Source organism: Populus alba, chromosome 11 (assembly GCF_005239225.2).
Source record: "Populus alba chromosome 11, ASM523922v2, whole genome shotgun sequence".
Classification (NCBI taxonomy): Eukaryota; Viridiplantae; Streptophyta; class Magnoliopsida; order Malpighiales; family Salicaceae; genus Populus; species Populus alba.
This window is the reverse complement of record NC_133294.1, coordinates 18,450,022-18,475,065: the sequence shown is the minus strand read 5'-3', so window position 1 is coordinate 18,475,065 and position 25,044 is coordinate 18,450,022. Positions and strand designations below refer to the sequence as shown.

The 25,044-nt window shown below is 32.4% G+C and overlaps 3 protein-coding genes and 1 non-coding gene across 6 annotated transcripts; 1 reads left to right on the top strand and 3 right to left on the bottom strand.

The window, feature by feature from the left end:
- Positions 1-1,061: 1,061 nt before the first annotated feature.
- Positions 1,062-3,790, bottom strand: LOC118031349 (L-type lectin-domain containing receptor kinase VII.1). The gene has a single exon (XM_035035729.2). It carries the CDS (start codon positions 3,570-3,572, stop codon positions 1,470-1,472), a length of 2,103 nt encoding a protein of 700 aa, XP_034891620.1. The 5' UTR covers positions 3,573-3,790; the 3' UTR covers positions 1,062-1,469.
- Positions 3,791-7,272: 3,482 nt separating this feature from the next.
- On the bottom strand, positions 7,273-7,343 carry TRNAG-GCC (transfer RNA glycine (anticodon GCC)). The gene has a single exon. It is a non-coding gene; the product is annotated as a tRNA-Gly (tRNA).
- A 463-nt stretch (positions 7,344-7,806) lies between these two features.
- On the bottom strand, positions 7,807-10,363 carry LOC118031348 (L-type lectin-domain containing receptor kinase VII.1). Its single transcript, XM_035035728.2, has 2 exons — positions 8,126-10,363; positions 7,807-8,043 (listed from the first exon to the last, which is right to left on the bottom strand). Exons 1-2 carry the CDS (start codon positions 10,215-10,217, stop codon positions 7,979-7,981), a joined length of 2,157 nt encoding a protein of 718 aa, XP_034891619.1. The 5' UTR covers positions 10,218-10,363; the 3' UTR covers positions 7,807-7,978.
- Positions 10,364-17,779: 7,416 nt separating this feature from the next.
- Positions 17,780-24,120, top strand: LOC118031347 (probable hexosyltransferase MUCI70). 3 transcript variants are annotated; one of them, XR_004684519.2, is made up of 10 exons: positions 17,780-18,767; positions 19,230-19,460; positions 19,670-19,883; positions 20,070-20,179; positions 20,270-20,469; positions 20,865-20,968; positions 22,176-22,363; positions 22,451-22,650; positions 22,819-22,990; positions 23,518-23,638. XR_004684519.2 is itself a non-coding variant. In XM_035035727.2 (9 exons), exons 1-9 carry the CDS (start codon positions 18,497-18,499, stop codon positions 22,816-22,818), a joined length of 1,524 nt encoding a protein of 507 aa, XP_034891618.1. In that variant the 5' UTR covers positions 17,781-18,496; the 3' UTR covers positions 22,819-22,966. The 3 variants fall into 3 exon arrangements, 2 of the variants coding, with proteins under 2 accessions (XP_034891618.1, XP_034891617.1); XM_035035727.2 differs by lacking the exon at positions 23,518-23,638 and having other exon boundaries at positions 17,781-18,767; positions 22,813-22,966; XM_035035726.2 differs by lacking the exon at positions 22,819-22,990 and having other exon boundaries at positions 17,789-18,767; positions 23,518-24,120.
- The last annotated feature ends 924 nt before the right edge of the window (positions 24,121-25,044 follow it).

Sequence of the window (25,044 nt, the reverse complement as noted above, 5' to 3'; positions counted from 1 at the left end):
GAAAAAGATTAAATTAAAACTTTAGTTTCTAAATTAACCCCATGATTACTTCAGCAACTAAAGAGATGAAGCAGCTTTTGGAAAGCATATATTCTGGTTAGAATAGCACTGGGAGCTACTTTTGTGAGTTACACTTTCTCTTAACAGACGGGAAAAGGATTTTTTTTTTTTTTTTTGTCAAATAAAAATACTAATTCTCTTACTAACAAACGAGACCGTTTTTATACGAGGAGATCATGGGGCCAGCAAGATATTTTAAGCACTTTTCTTCAATTTCTTCTTTGGTTCAACCCGCACAAAAATCTTCAAACTTAATTTTTATTTGTATTACTTGATTATTGGTTCAATTTCAATCCCAATTATATATTTTTTATTTTGTTAATTTTTTTGTATTTCTTACAATTTTCATGGTTTTTTAATGCAGAAAAAACTAAATAAAAATAGAAAAATAATTAAAATTAACTAAATTTACTCAGAGAATATTTTTTTAATTTTCTCTAAGTTTCAGAATATATAAAAAAAGGCAGTAAAAAAAAACAAGGCTATGACTTCCTCCATCAAAGAATCTACCTTGTTGCTCTCTTTCTTAAAGCAAATTGTTCTTGCCATAGGCATTTTAAACAGAGCATTTGCCGACAAAAAATAAAAAATAAAAATTAAGGCCTGGAAATGATGGTTTTGTGATTGGCCCATCATTAATTTTGTTATCCATACACAGTATAGACCGGCCCGGGAATGATGTTTAAACTGGGAATAATGAGTTTTATATGGGCTTTAGAGCATTGTGTAACACTTAACAGTGTGCACTTCAGGTTCAGGCCCATTTAAGAAGAGAAAAAAGGGAAAGAGATAAGTCTGAAGTAACGGTCAGAAAAAAACCGACAAATTAATTAAATTAAAAAAATTTAATCATAAAAAAATTTAATTAAATAGATTAAAATATTTTTAAAATAATCACTATCAGTCTAAAGTCAAGACATCGTGTGGTTTTTGACGTCCATGGCAGGGTACTATTCTACCACTAGACCACTGGTGCTTGTTGGTAAACTTGGTATCAGCGTGTGGAATAGGTAATTGAATATATATAATGACACGTCTATTTCCTAGTCAAACGCAGAAGCAAAAATTACAAAATAGCAGTCAACGTTTTTGACAGAAGTCTTGTACCTTTACGACAAAGTTTAACGTTCTATCTCCGCTGTATTTAAGGACACCAATATGCTAATTATTCCTCGTACAGAAACAATAAAGGATTCTCCTCTACATTATTGTCCCCATCTATCAAACATTAATAAAGAAAAAATGCAAATCAAAATCAAGGCTCCCTCCCCACTGTTTCATTTTGTATGCTCTTGGATCTTGATCCTGCCAACTTCTGCAGCTTCTTCCAAGCTTGCCATGGAAAATCTGGCAAATTTTAGTTCGCAAAAAAAACAACAGATACCGTAATTCATCAACTGATTGCAGATTCACCTACCCTCCACTGTCGTATTGCTCCAAGATAAAGACATAGACGATGAGTGGTATCGTCTAAATTCATCAAAAGTTGGGTGCAATCCATGGCTAGAACTTTGAGAATAACTCGACCAAAAATCCGTAGACTTCATCTGTTGTAGCAAACATGCATCCAGATCCTCACTTTCAATCTCACTTAGCTCATTATTGCCCTCCATGACCTTCACTACTTGCCTCATTGTCGGCCGCACTTTAGAGTCAGGATATGCACACAATAAGCCTAGATGAAGCGTTCTTTCTACTTCTCCTTCGTCAAATTGTTCTCCTCTAGCCTTTAGTCGCTCATCCAAGGCATCAAGTGACTGCCCTTGCAACATCAACTGCCACACCGATTCCACCAAAGGTGGCTGCCCTTCTTCTATAGGCCTCCTTCCACACATGACCTCCAAAATCAAGACCCCGAAACCAAACACATCGGTTCGAGCTGAGGCTCTTCCACTCCGAACCACCTCAGGTGCCATGTATCCTGTGGTTCCAACCACCCGCGTGGTGCTAGGCACTTGACCATGCCCGTGCACTCGAGCCAATCCAAAATCACCTAACCTTCCATTCATATCCATGTCAAGTAACACGTTGCTGGCCTTGATGTCTCTGTGTAGGACTTGAGAATCCCATCCCTCGTGCAAATACAGTAATGCAGAAGCCACATCTTTCAAAATTCTTATTCTCTCTTCACAGCTCAACATTTTACTCTCATCACAATCGAACACCCTCTTCTCCAAACTCCCATTTTCCATGTAGTCATATACCAACATGAAGACTCCTCTTTCTCTCTTGCACCAACCTCTCAAACCCACCAAACTCCTATGCTTCAACCTTCCAAGACTTGAAATTTCAGCTAAAAACTCCCTCATCCCCTCATTTTCATGTGAAATGCGCTTCACTGCAATCTCTGTCCCTCCTGGTAAAACACCCTTATAGACCTTTCCATTTCCTCCGATTCCGATAACATTTTCTTCACTGAATCCTTTTGTTGCTGCTTCGATTTCTTGATGCCTAATTCGATGTGGCCAGTACTCCAATTCCCAATCCTCCATTTCCTCTCTCTCCCTTGCTTTCCTTTGTCTTCTCTTAATCAAAAACCATATAATTGTAGCAGCAGAAACAGCAAGAAGGACCCCTCCCACTGTGGCTCCTGCAATGAACACTTTAGACCGATAAAATGGATCTTTCGGAAGCACAAACGATGGCAACCCAGTAGTGATTAACCTCTCACTTAACGAAAAATTGGAATTGCTAAAGCTCCATGCCAAAATCTTGTGATTTTCAACAAGTAGTCCGGTTGAAGAAGTGAATCCCACATACATCTCATCCTCAAAAACATCAGATAGATTAAGAGACATATTCAATAAAGGCCTGGCAGGCCTTTTCATGCCGGCCGGAGCCATAGTAACATTAATCATAGAATCTTCATAGTCAATCCAAACTTGGTAGTTTTTACCATTATTTAGATCCTGTTCCTTAAAAGAATTACTATCCTCATCACTGGTGTTCCCATTGCTGCTGCTCCTTGAATTATCGGGCCAATAGCCTGCATCTGCTGCTTCAATTGATGTAAGTGAATTATTTACATCTATTCCAACATGATTCTCATTCATATCACTGAATTCTTCATTTGCGATCACATCAAACTCGATGCCAAGCAGATGATCATATGAACGGTTACCGCTCGTACGATTCAGAAAGCCTAAATATTGAGCTGAAATAGAGCTTTGAATGCCTGTAAAGGGCACAAAAAGAAAAGCCAGGCCATGCCCAGGAGGAACATTCTTGTAAGGGACCATAGCAAAAATAAAAGAAGTGGAAAATGGATACACAAATGAAGAGTTTGGAGCTTTGGTTGGTATCTTTGTTGGGTACAAAGCACGGCCAATTTCGAAAGATGTTTGATTTGTAAGTGTAAGAATGCGAGATTCAATGATGGCAGAGCCATATAGTGAGACACTAGAGGAATTGAATCCATTGAAGACAAAGTCAATAGCCGATATGGGTTGCAAAAACAGGATTATAGGAAGTAGAAGCAAGGCAAGATCAAGCTTGCTGTTGAATTTCTTCATTTCAATCCAAGAAGCAAGGAGAGAGAGAAAGGAAGGTGTTTTTCATGTTTTTCAGACAGATTAGGTGATCAGAAACAGGAGGTTAAGGTTGCACAGAAATGATAGGAGTCTCTTTCAACTTGCCCATGTCAAACGTTTAGCAGCAGGATTATAATGGTTGTGAATTTGTCCATGAACCTTACACAATTGGAATTTTGCGTTTATCAAAATATCAAGGTCGATTATCTTCGAAGAAAATACTTGGTAGGTTCAAACTTGCGTCCTTAGATATAAATTTCGGATTAACCAGCAAGTTGATTTAAAATCTAAACGTATCTAAATTAAAGAAAAAATTAAAAAACAAAAAATTAATATAACAAAAAATTCAGGTTAATTTACTAATCCGGTTAAGCCAGTTACTTTACCTTAACTTATTAATTTTTTTAAAATAATATTATTTGTTTTTTCTAAAAAAATATTTTATTTATTTTATTTTATTAACTCATGGAGGCATGTTACACGTTAGATGATTTGATAATTAAATACGTTTGGCAATATTCATGTTTCTAATTTATCGTTTTTAAAAAAAAAAGAAAAAAAGAAAAAAAGAAAAGTTGTTCTTATATTTGAACTTAAAACAATAATATAAAAAGTAAACTCATATAACTATTGTCTAATTATAAATATTCATTTAACATTAAGGGTGATTATATATATATATATATATATATATATATATAACGAAAACTGGTCAAGAAGTTCATACAGATCTCATATACAAAAAAAAAAAAAAAAAAAAAAAAAAAAAAAAAAAAAACACTAGAGAAACTTCATTTTGAAGATTTTTAAGGCAGTGTTCAAACCTTTCTAGTTTCTTCTTTTTCTTCTCGTATTAATTACAGTCACAATCAACCTAGTTAGGAGTGAGGTAGCAGAAAAGAATTGGGGTCCAGACTCCAGATACAATGGCAACTTGATATATTTTAAGAGAAATTAGGAACGTGGACCGTGCTATGCCGCAGGTAATTTTTTTTTTACATAACAGATATCATAAAAAATTAAGATGTAAGAGGATTTGGTTTTCCTTCACAATTATATCTAAAAGTATTGGGTCTATATGTTATATCTGACTCAAAAATTATATTTATAATATTAATAATAATATTAAACTTGCATAACTCAAATTTATGTAAGTTTTGTTGCAATAACAAACTCGGAGCCTTAAATATGAGTCTTACTGTTTATAAAAGTGTGATAATTAAAAAAAAAAAAAATTTAATATTACAGAATGAAATTTAAAAAAATTAATTAAATAGAAAAAAAAAAAACAATAAAGCAAAGCATTATTCTGATTAATAGTGATTTGCAAGGAGAGGTACATTAAAATCTACTCATGAAATAATAATAATCCAATGAACAGTAAACGAAACAAATCATAAATTTTAATTCTTAATCAAATCAATATTAAAAGATGAAATTGAAAGAAAAAAACTATTTAAGAAAAAGAAAAAAAAATTGAATAAATTATTTTCACCGGTCAAACCAGGTTAACCCGTCAAATTTAAAATTTGTGTCATGAAATTGAAAGAAAAAAGGTTGATGCATTTTAGTTATAGTTAATTACAATATTCAAAGATGAAATTGAAAGAAAAAAAACCAATGAAGAAAAAAACAATATGAATCAACTATGTTAACCCACCAAATTGGGTCCTGAGATTCATGTCATTAGAGTGTGATAACTAAATAGAAAAATATTAACATTAATGAACTAAATTAAATAAAAAAAAATAAAAAAAACATACAAGAAGAAAAAAAAAAGAAAAAAAAAAGAAAAAAAAAATCTGAATTAACTGGGTTAACCCGTCAAACCTAGGATCCGTCTCATGAAAGTTTGATAACTAAATAGAAAAAAACTTAATATTAACAAACTAAATTTTAAAAAAAATAATTAAAAATAAAAACAAAAAGGAAAAGGAAAACAAAAATACTAAACAAGAAAAAAAGATTAATTTAAAAAAAAAAAAAAAGCCGACATGAAGAAAAAAAACTAATGAAAAAATAAAAAAAAATCTGAATTAATTGGGTTAACCCTTCAAACTAGGTTAACTAGACAAACCTAGGATTCGTGTCATGAAAATTTGATAATTGAATAGAAAAAAAACATTACAAGTTAACTCATAATTAGCCAAGTTAACCCGTCAAACTCGAGATCCGTGTCATGAAAATTTAATAACAAAATAAAAAAAATTTAACATTAACAAACTAAATTAAACGAAAAAATTAATTAAAAAGAAAAACCAGAAAAAAAAATCGGGTTAATCTAGAATCCGTGTCATAAAAGTTTGATAACTAAATAAAAAAAAAATTAACTTCAACAAACTAAATTAAAGAAAAAAAAATATTCATTAAAAAAAAGAAAAAAAAAACATGCTCAGCCTTTTCACTGTGTGTTAATTATAATATTAAAAGATGAAATTGAAAGAAAAAAAAATCTGAATCAAATGGGTTAACTTATCAAGTCAAATTAACCTGTCAAATCTGGAATTCGTGTCATGAGAGTGATAACTAAATAGAAAAAAAATTAATATTAATGAACTAAATTAAACAAAAACAAGATTAATTAAAAAGAAAAAAGAACAAAGGAAAAAAAACCTACATGAAGAAAAAAAACTAATGAAGAAAAAGAGAAAAAATCTGAATTAATTGGGTTAACCCGTCAAACCTGAGATCCGTGTTATGAAAGTTTAATAACTAAATAGAAAAAAAATTTAATATTAACAAATTAAATTTTTTAAAAAATCAATTAAAAACAAAGAAAAAACAACTTACATGAAATAAAAACTAATGAAGAAAAAAAAAACATCTGAATTAACTGGGTTAACCCTTCAAACTAGGTTAACTCTTCAAACTAGGTTAACTCGTCAAACATGAGATTCATATCATGAAAGTTTGATAATTTATTAGAAAAAAATAAATTATGAGTTGACTTAGAATTAACTAAGTTAACTCGTCAAACCCAGAATTTGTGTCATAAAAGTTTTATATTAAATAGAAAAAAAATTTAACATTAACAAACTAAATTAAACAAAAAAATTAATTAAAAAAAACCAGAAAAAAATAATCTAGGTTAACCTGTCAAACCCGAAATACGTGTTATGAAATTTTAATAACTAAATAGAAAAATATTTAACTTTAACAAAAAAAAATTAAACAAAAAAAAAATATTCATTAAAAAAACAAAGAGAAAAACAACTTAAACAAAACAAAGCAAAATGCAAAACACAAAAAAAAAAAAAAAAAACAAATAAAAAAAAAAAAAGACAACTCAGCTTTTACTGTGGACTGCATTGTGTAGTCCACAGTAAAAAACTGAGCAATTTTAGTTTATTAGATAATTCAAGGGTATTAATGAACAGAAACTCTTAGAATTTTTTTTTTATAGTATGATTATGGTTGTTTTTTTAAATTTTAAATTTTTTTTTATTAACTCTAAATTAATAAGTTTTTAATATTTTTAAATTATTTTAATATTATAATATTAAAAATAATTTTTTAAAAATAAAAAAATAATCATAATCATTCACAAACAAACTTTTAACAATATGCACTTCAGGCCCATTTAAGAAGAGACATAGGGACAAGGATAAAATAGTCTTAAGCCTAAAAACATTGTGGGATTCGACAGACCCAACAAGGCCCTGTCGACGTCGAGAAAAAGGGTTGCACCAGCCGGGAATCGAACCCGGGTCTGTACCGTGGCAGGGTACTATTCTACCACTAGACCACTGGTGCTTGTTGGAGTCAACTTGTGGAATCATTAGTTAGTTTTAAATAATAACACGCCCATTTCCTAGTCAAACACAGAAGCAAAATAGCAGACTGTGTCTTTGACAGAAATCTTGTACCATTACGACAAAGTTTAACTTTCTATCTCGCTAAAAAGCAATATTCCCACCTGCCCACCACCTACTCACCTAATAATAGTCATTCCTTGCCTGGTGAAATGTGACAAAAAAACATGGGTAATGATCAAACTAGTGCTTTATTCTCTTCAACATATATATATATATATATATATATATATATATATATATATATATATGTGGTGAATTGACTAGAGCATTCATATAATACTTCTTCAAGTCATGATGGTCAGTGAGGTTCTTGGTTTTAAAATCAACAACTCCATTGAAATTTCTTGAACTTGAAGAATGTGCAAAGACAAAGGTGACATGTTTGCAAAGAGGAAGAGAAATTTAAGGAAAAAAACATCAGTGGATTTGCTGTATTTATGTACACACCAATATGCTAGTATTTATGTACAGAAACAAGAAAGGATTCTCCTCTACATTATTGTTCCAGTCTATCAAACATTCATAAAGAAAAAACGCAAATCAAAATCAAGGCTCCCTCCCCACTGTTTCATTTTATATGCTATTGGATCTTGATCCTGCCAACTTCTGCAGCTTCTTCCAAGCTTGCCACGGAAAATCTGGCAAATTTTAGTTCATTAAATTTGTAAAAAAAAAACCAACAGATACTGTAATTCATCAACTGAATGCAGATTCACCTACCCTCCACTACAGTATTGCTCCAAGATAAAGACATAGACGATGAGTTGTATCGTCTAATTTCATCAAAAGTTGGGTGCAATCCATGGCTAGAACTTTGAGAATAACTCGACCAAAAATCCTTAGACTTCATCTGTTGTAGCAAACATGTATCCATATCCTCACTTTCAATCTCACCAAGCTCATTATTGCCCTCCATGACCTTCACTACTTGCCTCATTGTCGGCCGCACTTTAGAGTCAGGATATGCACACAATAAGCCTACATGAAGCATTCTTTCTACTTCTCCTTCGTCAAATTGTTCTCCTCTAGCCTTTAGTCGCTCATCCAAGGCATTAAGTGACTGCCCTTGCAACATCAACTGCCAAACCGATTCCACCAAAGGTGGCTGCCCTTCTTCTATAGGCCTCCTTCCACACATGACCTCCAAAATCAAGACCCCAAAACCAAACACGTCGGTTCGAGCTGAGGCTCTTCCGCTTCGAACCACCTCAGGAGCCATGTATCCTATGGTTCCAACCACCCGCGTGGTGCTAGGCACTTGACCATGCCCGTGCACTCGAGCCAATCCAAAATCACCTAACCTTCCATTCATATCCTTGTCAAGTAACACGTTGCTGGCCTTAATGTCTCTGTGGAGGACTTGAGAATCCCATCCCTCGTGCAAATACAGTAATGCAGAAGCCACATCTTTCAAAATTCTTATTCTCTCTTCACAGCTCAACATTTTACTCTCATCACAATCGAACACCCTCTTCTCCAAACTCCCATTTTCCATGTAGTCATATACCAACATGAAGACTCCTCTTTCTCTCTTGCACCAACCTCTCAAACCCACCAAACTCCTATGCTTCAACCTTCCAAGACTTGAAATTTCAGCTAAAAACTCTCTCATCCCATCATTTTCATGTGAAATTCGCTTCACTGCAATCTCTGTCCCTCCTGGTAAGACACCCTTATAGACCTTTCCATTTCCTCCGATTCCGATAACATTTTCTTCACTGAATCCTTTTGTTGCTGCTTCGATTTCTTGATACCTAATTCGATGTGGCCAGTACTCCAATTCCCAATCCTCCATTCCCTCTCTCTCCCTTGCTTTCCTTTGTCTTCTCTTAATCAAAAACCATATAATTGTAGCAGCAGAAACAGCAAGAAGGACCCCTCCCACTGTGGCTCCTGCAATGAACACTTTAGACCGATAAAATGGATCTTTCGGAAGCACAAACGATGGCAACCCAGTAGTGATTAACCTCTCACTTAACGAAAAATTGGAATTGCTAAAGCTCCATGCCAAAATCTTGTGACTTTGAACAAGTTGTCCGGTTGAAGAAGTGAATCCCGCATACATCTCATCCTCAAAAACATCAGATAGATTAAGAGACACATTCAATAAAGGCCTGGCAGGCCTTTTCATGCCGGCCGGAGCCATAGTAACATTAATCATAGAATCTTCATATTCAATCCAAACTTGGTAGTTTTTACCGTTATTTAGATCCTGTTCCTTAAAAGAATTACTATCCTCATCACTGGTGTTCCCATTGCTGCTGCTCCTTGAATTATCGGGCCAATATCCTGCATCTGCTGCTTCAATTGATGTAAGTGAATTTACATCTATTCCAACATGATTATCATTCATATCACTGAATTCTTCATTTGCGAACACATCAAACTCGATGCCAAGCATATGATTATCTGAACTGTTACCGTTCGTAAAATTCAGAAAGCCTAAATTTTGAGCTGAACTAGAGCCTTGAATGCCTGTAAAGGGCACAAAAAGAAAAACCAGGCCATGCCCAGGAAGAACATTCTTGTAAGGGGCCATAGCAAAAATAAAAGAAGTGGAAAATGGATACACAAATGAAGACTTTGGAGCTTTGGTTGGTATCTTTGTTGGGTACAAAGCACGGCCAATTTCGAAAGATGTTTGATTTGTAAGTGTAAGAATGCGAGATTCAATGATGGCAGAGCCATAGAGTGAGACACTAGAGGAATTGAATCCATTGAAGACAAAGTCAATAGCCGATATGGGTTGCAAAAACAGGATTACAGGAAGTAGAAGCAAGGCAAGATCAAGCTTGCTGTTGAATTTCTTCATTTCAATCCAAGAAGACAGAAGAGAAAGAGAAAGGAAGGAGTGTTTATCATGGTAGATTATAACTTCAGGCAGATAATTTGGTCTGAAACAGGAGGTTAAGGTTGTAGAGAAAGGATAGGAGTCTCTTTCAACTTGCCAAGTCAAACGTTTAGCAGCAGGTTATAATGGCCGTGAATTTGTCCACGAACCTTGTCAGCATTACACGATTGCAATTTTGTATTTATTACAATATCAAGGTCGATTATCTTCAAAGAAAATACTAAATCATTGGTAGGTTCAAACGTATTTCCATAGATGTAAATTTCGGATTAGCCTAGCAGTTGATTTAGGATATAAACCTATTTAAATTAAAATAAAATTAAAAAGAAAAAAAAAGTTAATATAGTTAAAATTCAGATTAATTTACTAATACGATCAAGCCAATCAAAACTTTATCGAGGGCCTTAGAGAAATCTTAATCAAGTTATAAATGGGTAGGCATGTTACAAGTTACATGATTTAATAATCAAATACGTTCGGCAATATTCATGTTACTGATTTATTGGCTTTTTTTTTTTTAAGTTAATAACTAATATAACTATTTTCTAGTTATAAATATTCATTTAACATTGAGGGTGATTATATATATATATATATATATAATTAATTTAATAACTAAAACTGGGCATGAAGTTCATACAGATCTCATATACAAAAAAAAAAAAAAAAAAAAACACTAGAGAAACTTTTCTTCTTTTTCTTCTCGTATTAATTATAGTCACAACCAAACTCTAAACCAAAACGATCATAGAGTTAGGTGGCAGAAAAGAATTGGGGTCCAGATTCAATGGCAACTTCATATATTTTAAGAGAAATTCAATTTGTATAGTCAACTTTTGAAGGGTCAAAGAATGTTCGTTCAATTTCACGAATATCCAAAAGGAAAAGAAGAGTTACAATCACTAGTATTAGAAAAATATCCAGATATAAAAGAAAGGGACAGGAAAGTGAACTTAGCGGCTGCCACCTGTTTGTGAAAAATCCAATGACGAAAAGACGAACAAGTTTGTTTGACTATCACCCATCGAGGCTGCGAGCCTCGTTGACAAGCAAGCTAGTACTTGGCATTCGATGATGTTTATTTTTTAAAAATATATTAATATAATATTTTTATTTTTATTTTTAATATTAATATATTAAAAAAGAAAAGTTAAAGGCTCATCAGACAAGATAAGAGAATTTTTGGTGTAACTTGTCTGTCCTTTATTAATATCACATGATGAAGTTTATAAATTTTTAGTAATTTTGAGATTTATAAAATTTAAATTAATAATAAATTTAAATTAATAATTTTTAAAATATAAATTTAAAATTTAATTAATAAATTACACTGTTTAAAATTAAATTGACAAACTTTTAACTAAACAAGTTACCATGTCAATGCAGGAGTATTAGCCTTTCCACGAAGCTCCACCTTGTCAGCATAAAAACTAGAATGGCCCAAAAACTAAATATAAATACTATTATTTCTCTTAACAAACCAAAAATAAAATAATTATGGATTTTTTCAAAACTATGAGATCTTGTAATAGCAACATTCATTGTTTTATTAGTTTTTTATCTTAGAAATGAATATATTTTAAAGCATAGGCATATCCATTTCACAATGGTTTTTTGGCATATGCTCTAAAGGCAAATATATGTTAACATCGATTCATAAAAGGTTTCGGCTTTCATAATTACTGAAGATATAATTAACCGCTTAATTACGAAAGAGAATTTTATGTTAATGTATACCTTAAAATACAGGCTAGAGAAATCAAACGTACTAGTATCTTAGAGAGATACAAAATTTATTTCCTTCATGTATATCTGATTCCACAACTAGATTTTCCAAAAAAAAAAAACTTTATTTTACAAACAAAGAAAGCAATTTAAGCTTAAAATATTGCATGGGATGTAATTCTTTTTTTTTTTTAACTAACGTGGGTGTTCGGGTCAGCTTATATATACCTCGAATAATTTTACGAATTCTAAAATTAACAATTATGTAAGTCTCTAATGATTATTATATTAATAATTATAAGACTGCATGGAATGTAATTCTCGTTTATATTATGTGATCACTTGCCTTCTTCCATTGCCATAACCTTACTCCACAATACTTTATGCCATGATAATTAAAGCAATCATGGTAGCAAATTTAAGCAATTAATCATGAGAGGGAGGGGAAATAATTCCAAGTGGTTCACATCTCATAATCGGATACCTAAACCTATGATGGTAGGGAGCTGAGGCCTCAATTATGATTTGCTTTAACGTGCGATCGTGTTGTGTGTTTGTGGCTTTGTAAATTTTGTACTTGAAATATCTCATTTTGAAGGTATAAAAAGGATGGATATAAGTATATAACTGCAGCTTGTCAAAGTTTTTTGTTTTTCAAAATAAAACATTTGACAAAAACAAAATTGGCTAACTAGCATTATTAGAATAAAAAAAAACCTAAGAAAATAATTCATTTTTGTTGTCTGTGCTGCTAGGAATAGCGCATTCTTTTAAATCATGAATTTCAAATAGTTTGTGTTGCTTTTAGCTATAGTTTTTAGACTTGATTTGATTTCAAGATCTGAATTTCAAGTTTTAACTGAGTTATTAAGTCGTTTAAGTCAATTTTTTTTTTTAAATCAAAATAACATCGTTTTAGTGTGTGTGTATATATATAAAAGTCAATGAATTACAACCAAAATTTTAACCGGATCTTGCTGAGTCAACCTACCGGATCACATCAGGTTTTTTTTTTTCTCCTTTTTTTTTTTTAACTTGCCTCGGTTTCAGCCCTGGATCGACCCACCAGATTACATCAAGTCGAGTCAAGTTTTAAAACTATGCTCTTTGCAGCATAATCTAATAAAATGAAACGATATCAATATTAGTGCAATCCATAGAAAAAACTCTCAAAGGTTGCACTATTTTTAAGAGTAAGGCAAATTTTGAGATTTTCTGAACTCATTTGTATAAAAAATGTTGTACAAACGAGTGCTATTCAATTAAGTTAAGAAATTAAAATTAAATACGAAAATAATAAAATTAACAAAAAATAGTAGCTTCTCAACCTAATTTAAAGACTTTATTGATCTTTTAGTTACAATCATCATACCTATTACCTACTATAACTATATAGTCTCATAAAAAAATTTAAATTCAAATTAACAGTTTAATTAAAAGTTATATCTATTTTTATTACAGATTTGTTTTTTGCCTTTACCTGCCATATAGTACAAAAAAAATAAAAATATGCTATACTTTTCACATATAGTTCAACAATTGATTTTTAAGGGTTGTGCTTCTAGGAATAGTGCAGCCCCACCCTTTCAAAAAAGAATTTCAAATATTCAATAGGTTTCCTTAGTTTTTTTTTTTCAGTAGTGCAACCTGTTGAATTGAGATACTCCAGCATGGTTGTCTAAATTATATCATTAATTGCGCTATATTTCTAAATTATATTTATTAATTGCGCTAGTTTATAAATTATATTTTACAACTGACCTATTTTCAAAAAATAACTTAAGCATGTCACCAATAGCTTTTCTGATCAAAGCATTTTATATATAATATTAAGCATACCATTACATGTCATTTTTCATATCCTAGTATAAATGTTAGATGTATAGATAGGCTAGTATTTAAATATAGAAGTTGATTAGAAAAATTCTTAAAAATTATTTTAGATATTCATCAATTTTAATTATAAGTATTTTTCACTACAATATATGAGTTGTGAAGAACACTTTTGCCTTCCAGGATATTAATTTGAAGTAAATAAAAAATAAAAATTTTAAAAAATTTTTTTCAAAAACACAAAAATAAACAGAGTCACATCCAGTATACTAAGGCTATATTTTTAGATCCAACTATCATATCAAATTTACGAGTCTTAATCATAGTTATTAAATCTGATTCGAGTAAAATAAAAGATTGAGATGAATAAAAATTTGGTAAAACCTAGTTGACCCATGACCCAAGCAACCCGGTAAAACCTGGTTAAGATTGTTTTTTTCAAACGTATTTTTTCTCATAAGCCAGAGACCCTATATATATATATATATATATATATATATATATATATATACTAAAAAAATATTTTATTTTTTCAATGTGGGATTTAAAACCCTTTAGTATATATACTTTATGTTTAGAAAAAAAAAAGTTATGTTTTTTTCAAATATAGAATAAAAAACCCTTTTGATTTAAATATTTCAACTTAAAAGGATAAATATAATAACCTAATATCTTTTCAATGTGAAATAATTTTTTTTAAAAATAAATTTTTAAATTTTATTATTTATAACATGTATAATCTATATTCACATGGATTATTTTTTAATTTTTTATATACATTATTAAAAATTTAATTATTTTTTAAGTTTTTCTAGATTAATTTGAGTTAATCCGTATAACCTGAGATTCAACTCCTTAATCAAATTAATCAACGAATCAAATCTGATAACCATGTTAAAAGTTAAGGGCTAATTGATATTTGGGTCTGATAAGAGAAAGTATAGTATGGAAACCATCCAAAATGGATAGGCCCATCACACAGTGATGACTCCTCTTTTCCTTCCAAGAAATCTTCAGAGATGTTGTGTCTTTGGTCTCGCACTAAGATTAGTGCAAAAGTATTTAAACTAATCATGTTAATGGCTTTAAGCCCACCTGAATTAGGTTAAATTGCAAGTATTTATACTCTCTTCTACGAGACTCCATTAGTCTTTCTTTTATTGACATGTTTCTTACCTTTTCTTTCTATCTTGAGGGATCACTCTCAACGGCGGATTACTGCCCTAGCAAAGCCTCCACTCGGCTACAAAAAGGTCTTGTAACGCCACTTGGGCCTCACCCTCTAGGAGTGTGCAAGAAATAAGAAAAAGTTTTAGGAGCAAGAAGCTTCTGAATTGGTTGAATGGGTAGAGATTTTTGTGAATGTTCTGAAGTTTTCTTGTGAGAGAGAGCCATTAAATTGAAGTCTTTTCTATAAGATATGATTGCGTTTTCCCCTCCCCGTCAACAATTGTATCCATTGGATATGGTTAGCACTTACTCTTTGCCTTCAATCATATCAAGACACATTTTCTTATGAAATCACACAATTAAGTTCAATGAATAATAACAACAGGCTCAATTAATCGTTGTAGAGTCACATTAAATGATATGTTTGTTTTTTTTTTAATAACCCGGGATGTCCGGGTCATCTTACGCACATCACGATTAATCTCGAGCTCCATTGAACACCCTGTAAGCCTCAGTAAACAGGTAAAACATCATGGGATGACATGCATGCATAGAGAGAAAGGGACCCTTCCTCCACTAGGCCATGGCCTGAATACTAAATAATATATGTTTATTTGTCATAAAAGGTGTTTGAAAGCCTAATAGTGAAGACGATTTAAAATGATTTTTTTTTGTTTAAAAATATATTAAAATAATAATTTTATTATTTTTTAAAAAATATTTTTAATATAAATACATCAAAACAATTTAAAATTTTAAAATAAAACGTTAATTTTAAAAAATAAAATTAATTTTTTAAAAAACACTATTAAAATCATGTTTCAAACACCCTTTTTAAATTCCCGTCAAAATCTAGATATGCAAAACTTGTGTTTCAGGGGTGATGCACACTCTCAAAATTGACCTGAAAGTGATCGACGTAGGAAATGGTGATGCCACTAGTGGTTAAGACTTATCCTTCTGTCTAAACATGAAAAGAAAAATATATTTAAATTGAGGTTCTATAAATTAATGATAGTTGTACAATTATCACCAACAACATGTAGCCAGATTAAAAATATAATTATGATTATTTTTTAAATTATTTTTTATATTGAAATACATTAAAATAATATATTTTTACTTTTAAAAAATTATTTTTAAAATTAACGTATTATAACCATCCAAAAAATATATATAAAAAATTAATTTTTGATAATTTTTTTTTTAATTTTTTAAAAACATGAATACAACCGCGTTTCTAAACGATAAAGTTTAACTAACAACATTAACAGGTCTTTGGTGTAGTGATGATGTTAGAAAATTTGTGTTTTTAAACTCTTTCTTTGAATTATTTGAGCTTAAAAAAGATATTATATGGTAATACAACTTTTTTATTCCATTAACCATTAAGATACTACGAGTCTCTTGTTCCGTCTAACCAATTAATTATGAATTCTGAGTTCTTGAATTTATTTTAAAAAAAGAAAAACTTCATTCACAATTATTCTATACGGCCAATGTATATTTTTATTTTAATATAGTTTTTTTTTTTTTTATTCTAGTTCTTTTATTTTGAAGCAAAGATATCCATAGGACAAAGTCTTTAAGCAATGGTTAAGAATCCAATAATCATACTAATTTAAATATTCATTAGTTTTTTTTTTCTTCTTTCTGTGACCTATGTATTTCCATAACCTTTTAAAGGATTGGACTAGTTTTATTTAGAGTTTGTGGCTATTTCTTTCAACAAGTACGTTTCTCGAGTCTCTTGTTCCGTCTAACCATTAATTATGAATTTTGAGTTCTTGAATGTTTTTTTTTTTTTAAAAAAACTTTCATTCACAATTATTCTATACGGCTAATATATATTTTTATTTTAATATAGTTTTTTTTTTAATTTTAATTCTTTTATTTTGAAGCAAAGATATCAACATGACAAATAATCAATATGTTTAAACAATAGTTAAGAATCCAATAATAATAATAATATCAATGCTTGAAAGAATTTTTAAAAGTAAATATTTATTAGTTCTTTTTTTTTCCCTTTAACTTAAGTATCCCTATATCTTTTTAAAGGGTTGGACTAGTTTTATTTGGGATTCATGTTGCCTCTCCTAACAAGTAACGTTTTTCGAGAATTGAATTTGTATATGTTCATCTTTACAAGGTTATAGCGGTGCTTTAACCACTAAATTAATACTTCGTTGGTAAATATCCATTAATACAAGTACATTTAACTAGTTTCCTATAAAATCCTAATTATTTAAAAGAGAATTATCAAACATAATTGCTCCAACATTCCACAACCGAATATGTTTAGAATTGTTCATCAACTAATAATCTTTAGGATTTATAAAAAATAAGTTAATCTTTTTTCCTTTTTTCTTCCGCAAAGATCCCTATTGCTTATGCTTCCAATTTCAACAAACGGCTGCTTGTTTAGTTACTGGATTATTTAATTAATTGCATTAACTAATGCAATTAGGCCATTAATGACTTTATTTAATCTTTGACAAGTGTCTTTCCTTGGCCATAAACATATATTCTTCTACGCTTCACTGTGATATTTTTTTTTTATCGTCACTAGAGATTTAGATAATGTTTGTTATTTTGTTTGTTTTCGTTTTTTAAAATATATTTTATTTATAAAGTATTTTTTTATTGTTATTTTTAATTTTAATAAATTAAAAAAATTTAAAATTTTAAAAAAAAATATATATTTTTTTAAAAACACAGCTATGCCACAAAAGCAAACCGTCCATTAGCCTATCAATTATTATTTCCATGTTTTCATGCCATGATTCTAAGCATTATTTTATTTTATTTGTCTTTTGTTAAGTAAATGCTAATATAAATATAAATACTGAATTTCTCAGTTTCTGTAATAACCTCAAATTTAGCGAAAAAGAAACCAAAAAACATAAGCATGCACTCATAAAACACAAATCCCGGATTTGATTTGAAATACAATAAAGGAAACAAACCTCGATTTCATCAATCTTAGATTTTTGCTCAAAAACCCTTTTCATCCAATCACAAATCCTAGATTTATTCTCTTCAAGATCCAATAAAAATCCCTTTCTTTTCTTATTCCTTTTACTTCAAAATTCAATTTTTTTGTCGCACATTTTCTTTGATCTGTTTATTCATAGATGCAAAAAAGATTTATACTTTCTGCCTCTTTGTAATCGTTGTCCATTCGTGCTGTTTTCATTTCATTTTTGGGAATTGTAGTGTATTTTGGATACGGAGAGTGAGAATTTTGAAGGTACCCCAAGAGTTTGGGGACAATTTGGTGAAGTGGTCTTAACTATTTTGCTTTATTTGTTGAATTTAGAGCATGATTTGATAGTTTGTTCGAGAAAAAATCTTATCTTTGGCCAATTTGGTGAAGTGGATTTTGATTGTTTTCCTCATTAACGCATTATATGTTGATGAATTCATGATATTATTTGATTCTCACGTGGGCAAAAGGGTTTCTGAGATGAGATGAGAGGGGTGTTGTTTTGTGTGAGGTTTTAGGAGAGACAATGACTGGAGGGTCATTGGGGATCCGTTCTAGTAGTTATGGTTCATTGGACAAGCAACTACAACAACAGCAACATAATGGTAATGGTGTTCTTAGTAGTGCCCCCTTTCCTATGCAAACAAATGGCCGTACTAAGCCTGCAAAGATGTTCAAGGAGAAAGAGAGTCTATTCCATTGGATCTTCAAGTTTGCTGGTAGGAAAAAGGTTGGCATGCTGCTCCTTTGCGTCATCTCTGCCGCGGTTTTTGTCTGGGTTTTGTATGTAGGAAAAGGTATGTTTTATTTTCAATTTATCTATATGTTGTTATTGCTTAGATATTGATGTGTTCAATCATAGGATATGGGATTTTAGTGGTAATTAAGTTTGTTTCTTAGTTTAGAATAATGCTCAAATTCATCACTGATGTTGTGTTGAATCGGTGCTTATGGCTGTTATGTAGTTCTTGCCTTTCTTTCAGTTGATTATTTGAATTGGAGAAAGTGTGTTTCAGCTAGTTCTTGCTTTGCTCTTATTACATGAGCTGGGAGATTTGTATACTCATGGATAATTGGTCCCACTGATTGATGTTTATTTTTTACTAAATTTTGAAAATATTCTCTTCTATTCACTTCTCGGGGCTTCTCGGGTTAGTCTTTACTGCATTTGAACCTTTGCTAGAGTTATCAGTGTTGTGGTCCTTTTGGAGTTCGATTGCAACTGTGGAAATAACGTCTTCATTTTGCTTTGTTTGCAGGTGAAGATGCACAAGAAGGTGGCCGTCCCCCGACATTAAGTCTCAGTGACACATCGTCCTTAAGCAGGATTGAGAACAAGACTTCTTTTTTTCAAGGAATATTTTCGAATATTAGTTTGCTTCCCCCTCCTTCTGCATACTTTTTGGGATATACCCTTCCTCCAGGGCACCCATGTAATAGTTTCACTTTACCTCCTCCACCAGCAGATAAAAAAAGAACTGGACCACGGCGTAAGTTCCTTGCCTCCCCCCAACTGTTTTGACAACTAGATTTTGCTTTCCTTTTTAGGTTTAACAGTCATTAGTTGTAGGCATCACCATGGTCCTCGTTTGTAAACATTCTAAGGTGACAGGGATGTTGAGGTGCTAGGACATATGATAAGTAAGTAATGAGATTTCACTCCCATGTTCCTGAGATTTCTCTTTCATTTATGTTTCAGCATGTCCTGTATGTTACCTACCTGTGGAAGAAGCCATTGCCTTAATGCCAAAGGTCCCCTCGTTTTCTCCAGTAATTAAGAATTTGACATATATCCTGGAGGATCCTCTTAGTAGGGAAGGAGAGTTTGGAGGCTCTGATTTTGGAGGATACCCTACTTTAAAGCAGAGAAGTGACTCTTATGATATTAGAGAGTCAATGAGAGTGCATTGTGGGTAAGCGCTCTCTCCAAAGATCTTTTATGTGTTTATGAATATTGAAGGTTGTTCCTTTGAAATTTCAGCCAATTCTATATTTGTAGGATAATCATTCTAGTAACTAGTTATTGGACCAGTTTCTCTTACTGCTGCCAACTTATAACTTTTAACTCTGCAAATTTTTGACACATGTGCACTGATCAGATTTGTCCAAGGGAAAAGACCTGGCCAGAATACAGGATTTGACATGGACAAAATTGACCTGGATGCAATGGAGCAGTGCCATGGTGTTGTCGTTGCCTCAGCAATATTTGGTATTTCTCCGTGTAATGGGATCGCAACTTATCTTTCATCTGTTGATTTGATGGCTTGCTATTAAATGATCTCCTTTTCTTTCCTCTCAGGAGCTTTTGATGACATACAACAGCCACGTAATATTAGTGAATACTCCATGAACACTATCTGCTTCTTCATGTTCGTTGATGAAGAAACAGAGGCTTATTTGAAGAATAACAGTATTCTTAATGACAGCAGGAAAGTTGGTATATGGAGAATTGTTGTTGTCCATAATCTTCCTTACACAGATGGAAGGCGCAACGGGAAGGTACTTGCCGTAAACTTCATTCAGCAATGTTTTGGACTTCTGGGTGCAAATTTGGCTTAATGGTTGTCTGTTTGGTCATCGATGACACTATAGCTCTAATTATTTGATTTCCTTTGGCTTCTTTATGATCCATATCATGAATGGAAGGAAGATGCATATGGCTGAATGAACTTGATTTTTTCCATCACTTCCAGAACCGAAAAGTCTTATGCAACAATGATCAATTACTCCTTCCAACTCCCATACCCTCTTCCCTGCTACCACCAATAGATAAAAAGTGAACCAGCTTATTTTTTTTTTTCCAAAATCAGCAGCAGACTTATGGTTCACTAACATCTATGTTACACTAGATTGTACTTTAGCATACTTAGTAAACCTGGTTTTGTCCATGGCAGGTCCCAAAGCTTCTATCGCATAGAATGTTTCCAAATGCCCGCTTTTCTTTGTGGATTGATGGAAAACTTGAACTTGTTGTCGATCCATATCAAATTTTAGAAAGGTGACACTGATGTCTGCTCTCTCACTGTGTGCGTGTGTGTGTATCCATTGTGTCTGCTTTTTTTCCTTGATCTAGTTATTCCATTTATGCATAGAATAAGTCTACTGGTATCTGGATACAAGCCACTTGTTTCTAATTGAATTGATTAAATTACCTTGGTCCTACTATTTTTTTGAGCTAGGTTTGTTTTCAGTGACTATACTTGACAATCTGGCCATACAAGAAAATTTTGGTTGCTCGATTTTCTGGAATTAGACATCAGATCCTCTCCAACATATGTGTTCATTATAACTTGAATCTCCTTGTTTGATTGCCTGCTTACTCTCTTTCCACTTCTCAATTTCTTATTTTATCTTTAAATTAACTTTGCATTTGCTTTCCTCTCTTTTTTCAATTTGTATTTGTTGTCCTTTTTTGTCATCCAATGGTCACTCTTTTTTTTATTCTCAATATTGGCTAGATTAGAATCCTGAACTCAGAAACTTTCATCCAATGGCACTCAGTTATCACAAACCTTAAATTCTCATACCCCCAAGTTGCTATGAAGTTTATCATTGAATAATCTTTTTTGTTTGATTTGGAGATCTTTGAGATTTCGTCTCACCGCTTACATGCTTATAATTCCAACAAGTTCTGGTTGACTTTTTTGGTCCTGGTATTTTCATTAAATGTATCCTTTTCTTCCAAGTAACTGGACGAAATTGATCCATGTAGCTGATCTCAAATTGATTGAGATTGTAGGCTTTACATCAGTCGAATACATCCTTTTCTTCCTAGAACGTCAAACCACATCCTGCAATGTCCTGCAAGTGCCTGTCACTGAAACATTTCTCAATTGGAATGGTGATGGTGTGATGCACATCTTTGTGGACCAAATCATATTGTATTTGATTGAATAAAAACACTGTTTCTGAGAGAAACGAATGGGGTGTACATCCGAAACCAAATGGTAATCTTCTCTCATTATTGAATGAAAACACTGTTTCCTTTAAAGGTTGATCATGGACATTTCATGTGCTTAGTATCGATAATAGAAGTTAGTGAGTGGATTACTTAACAAGCTTATAAAACACTTGCCTCTGTGATCATTACTAAATATTTCAAATGATGTCCTGTCATGCTTTAATCAATTTAGATGATGTTATTATTAGATATTTGCCTGAATCTACTTTTGGGCACCACGCTTATTTCTTGAGCTACTGTTCAGGTTCTTGTGGAGAGAAAATGCTACTTTTGCAATTTCTAGACATTATCGACGCTTTGATGTGTTTAATGAAGCTGAGGCAAATAAAGCTGCTGGAAAATATGAAAATGCCTCCATTGACTTTCAGGTTGAATTTTATAAAAAGGAGGGTTTGACTCCATATTCTGAGGCCAAGTTTCCTATTATAAGTGGTAGGTGCAAGTTCCTGGTTTTCTTTCGGTGTTTTGTTGCCTGTCCTTTGTCTTTGATATAGTTCCTGTTCACCTGTGGCTCTGCAGATGTCCCTGAAGGATGTGTTGTGATAAGGGAGCATGTTCCTATTAGCAACCTCTTTACTTGTCTTTGGTTCAATGAAGTTGATCGCTTTACTTCCAGGGACCAAATCAGCTTTTCCACTGTCAGGGATAAGATTCATGAGAAAACAAATTGGACTGTCAACATGTTCCTGGACTGTCAAAGGCGCAACTTTGTTGTTCAGGTAATCATTTTATGTACTGTTGGTTCTGTTTGAACCAAAATATCATGTGAACACCCAGTTCATTGGAAAACAAGATTATAACAAATTCTCAAGGAAAAAAAAAAGATTGCAACAAATTCAACTCCTTTATAGAAAATTGTTTCTGACATTATTTTGTTTTAGTTTTAGGTTGCAGATAAGCATTTCCTTCTGATTTCCATAACTGCGTATGTTTATAGAGTCCATTAGCACCCCTCATGGAAGTTACAGTTTCGGTCTAATTGCACTGGACCAAATTGTGATAAAGAATGCCATATTTCATGGTGGCTTATCGCAAGGAGGCTTCACATGGCGACTGCTGGTGATATCCTGAATTTTATCCCATACAGTGATTTTTTGTCCTGATTCTTTTTTTATGAAAATTACCTCAAATGGTTCTTGCTAGAAACTCATCATAGTGTAGAGTTCTCTTATATTTAATTACCAGAGGACGTGTTTAACCAGGAGATTGGTTGTGGAGTGGAGAAGCTCACATAAAATTAGTGAACTGCATAAAGGACATGCATATGAAACTTGCAAGGCAGACTTTCATAAACTTCTTGAGGTTTGCCAAAAGTAAATTAGTAATTTTATATTTTTGTAATGCTTTCTCACTGGTGTCTTTAATGCTTTGAAGGCATTGCCCTAAAATTTTTCTTTGTGCTTGAGTGCAATAGATTTTTGTGCTCATATGAAACTTGTTTGAATTTTGTGAACTGTTAAACATCGAGATGTTTTAGAAACGGATATTTATCTAACGAATACTTTTCCTTTTCTTGATAGTCCAACTCTTCTGTTGTCTCCTTGTGCATTTCTTTTTAACCCCGGTCTGTTTGTTGCCATGTGCAGAAATACCATAGAGATGTTTTAGAACAGATGGCTCATCGTCTGCCTGTTTATCCTCCATCGCCACCACTGCTGCTAGCACCACCACCTCCTCCTCAACCTCTTTTGGTTGATGAACCTCCACTTCAAACAACACTTGATACTTCAACTGAAAAGGTGATAGGTGCTCCTGTCCGGAGAGCCCCAGCTAGGCGTGGAAGGAGGTCTGGCTCTAGGCGCCACCGCAAAGTTGCTGGTGGTGGCAAGGAAACTGATGCAAGTTAAAAATTTTGATCAGGAAACGTATCATTCCTTTTCCTTCTCTTCTAAAATTGTTTGCAGGAACCGAAGATTCGTGCCAGAAGAGAGTTATAGTTCTGCCGCTTCAGGGAGTTCCTTCTCATTCTTTTTTTCCCTACTTTTGAATTATCCTTTCCAACTCATTTTTTGATGTATATAGATTAAGATTTTAATAATTATGACATGGGTTGCTACCAAAATCCTCACTGTAGTGACCCATTTTTTTGTTCATCATGATAGCAAGGTCATGTTAGACTCGATTATGTAATAGTAATACTAATGTCTCTTCTTTTAGGAACAAATAAATATAATGAACATCATTTTCCACTTCCCTTGTCGCCATACCATTTGTTTTGCATTATCGTCTGGTTTGCTGAGGCAGAACATGATATGTTGAGGTGTTACTCTTACAACAGCAGTTATTTCTACCATATTCAAGGCTTACAACTAGACAGCTGTATTTACCAGTGCTGTGGCTTTATTCTGAGCTTGAAACAGAAAAATAATTGAAGATCTACTGAATTATGAGTGGCTATTAGAAATCACTGAATCTTATCAGAACAGTAATTTATCTTTTAACAATTAAACGTGTAAATGTTATGGCATGAGCTATGTACCTTGCCAAAACGTTATTTGCTTAAGATTTGTTTTTATTTATTTATAGTTTTTTTGAATTATGTTGTTGTGTTGATTAAAAGTAAATTTAAAAAAATAAAAAATATTATTTTAATATATTTTAATATATTCGTTAATAGGGATAAATCTTAGTTTAGAATGCAAGGGATTAGAAAACAAATCCATCTAAATGGACTCACCCTTGCTAGCTTAACCCTAGCAACAGCCAAGTAAAGAGACGAGGCTCTCTCTCGCATTTAATCTCGTCGGAATTCTTCAGGCTTGGTTTGACACCGGAGACCCACATATCTGATCAAGCAAAAATCATTCACGGCCATGATTCTCTTCCTCTGTCACTAAATCGTAGGATAAAACTGCCTGGTGTGGGCATGGTTAATTTATGGAAGCAACAAGTTTTTTTTTTTTTTTTTTTTCCTTCAGTGAGCTGATGTAAAGAGAAGCAAGCAAGTGCAGACATCATCTGGAATTTGTGTCAAAAGCTCATCTCAACACATCGTGCTAAACTTGCTTCTGGTACAGCTGAAAGACTTGCTTTTATCCTGCGAAACAAGGCAAGCCATTCCTTGATTGATGCAGGCATTGCATCACACGCGACAAATAAAAGCTCGAGCAAAA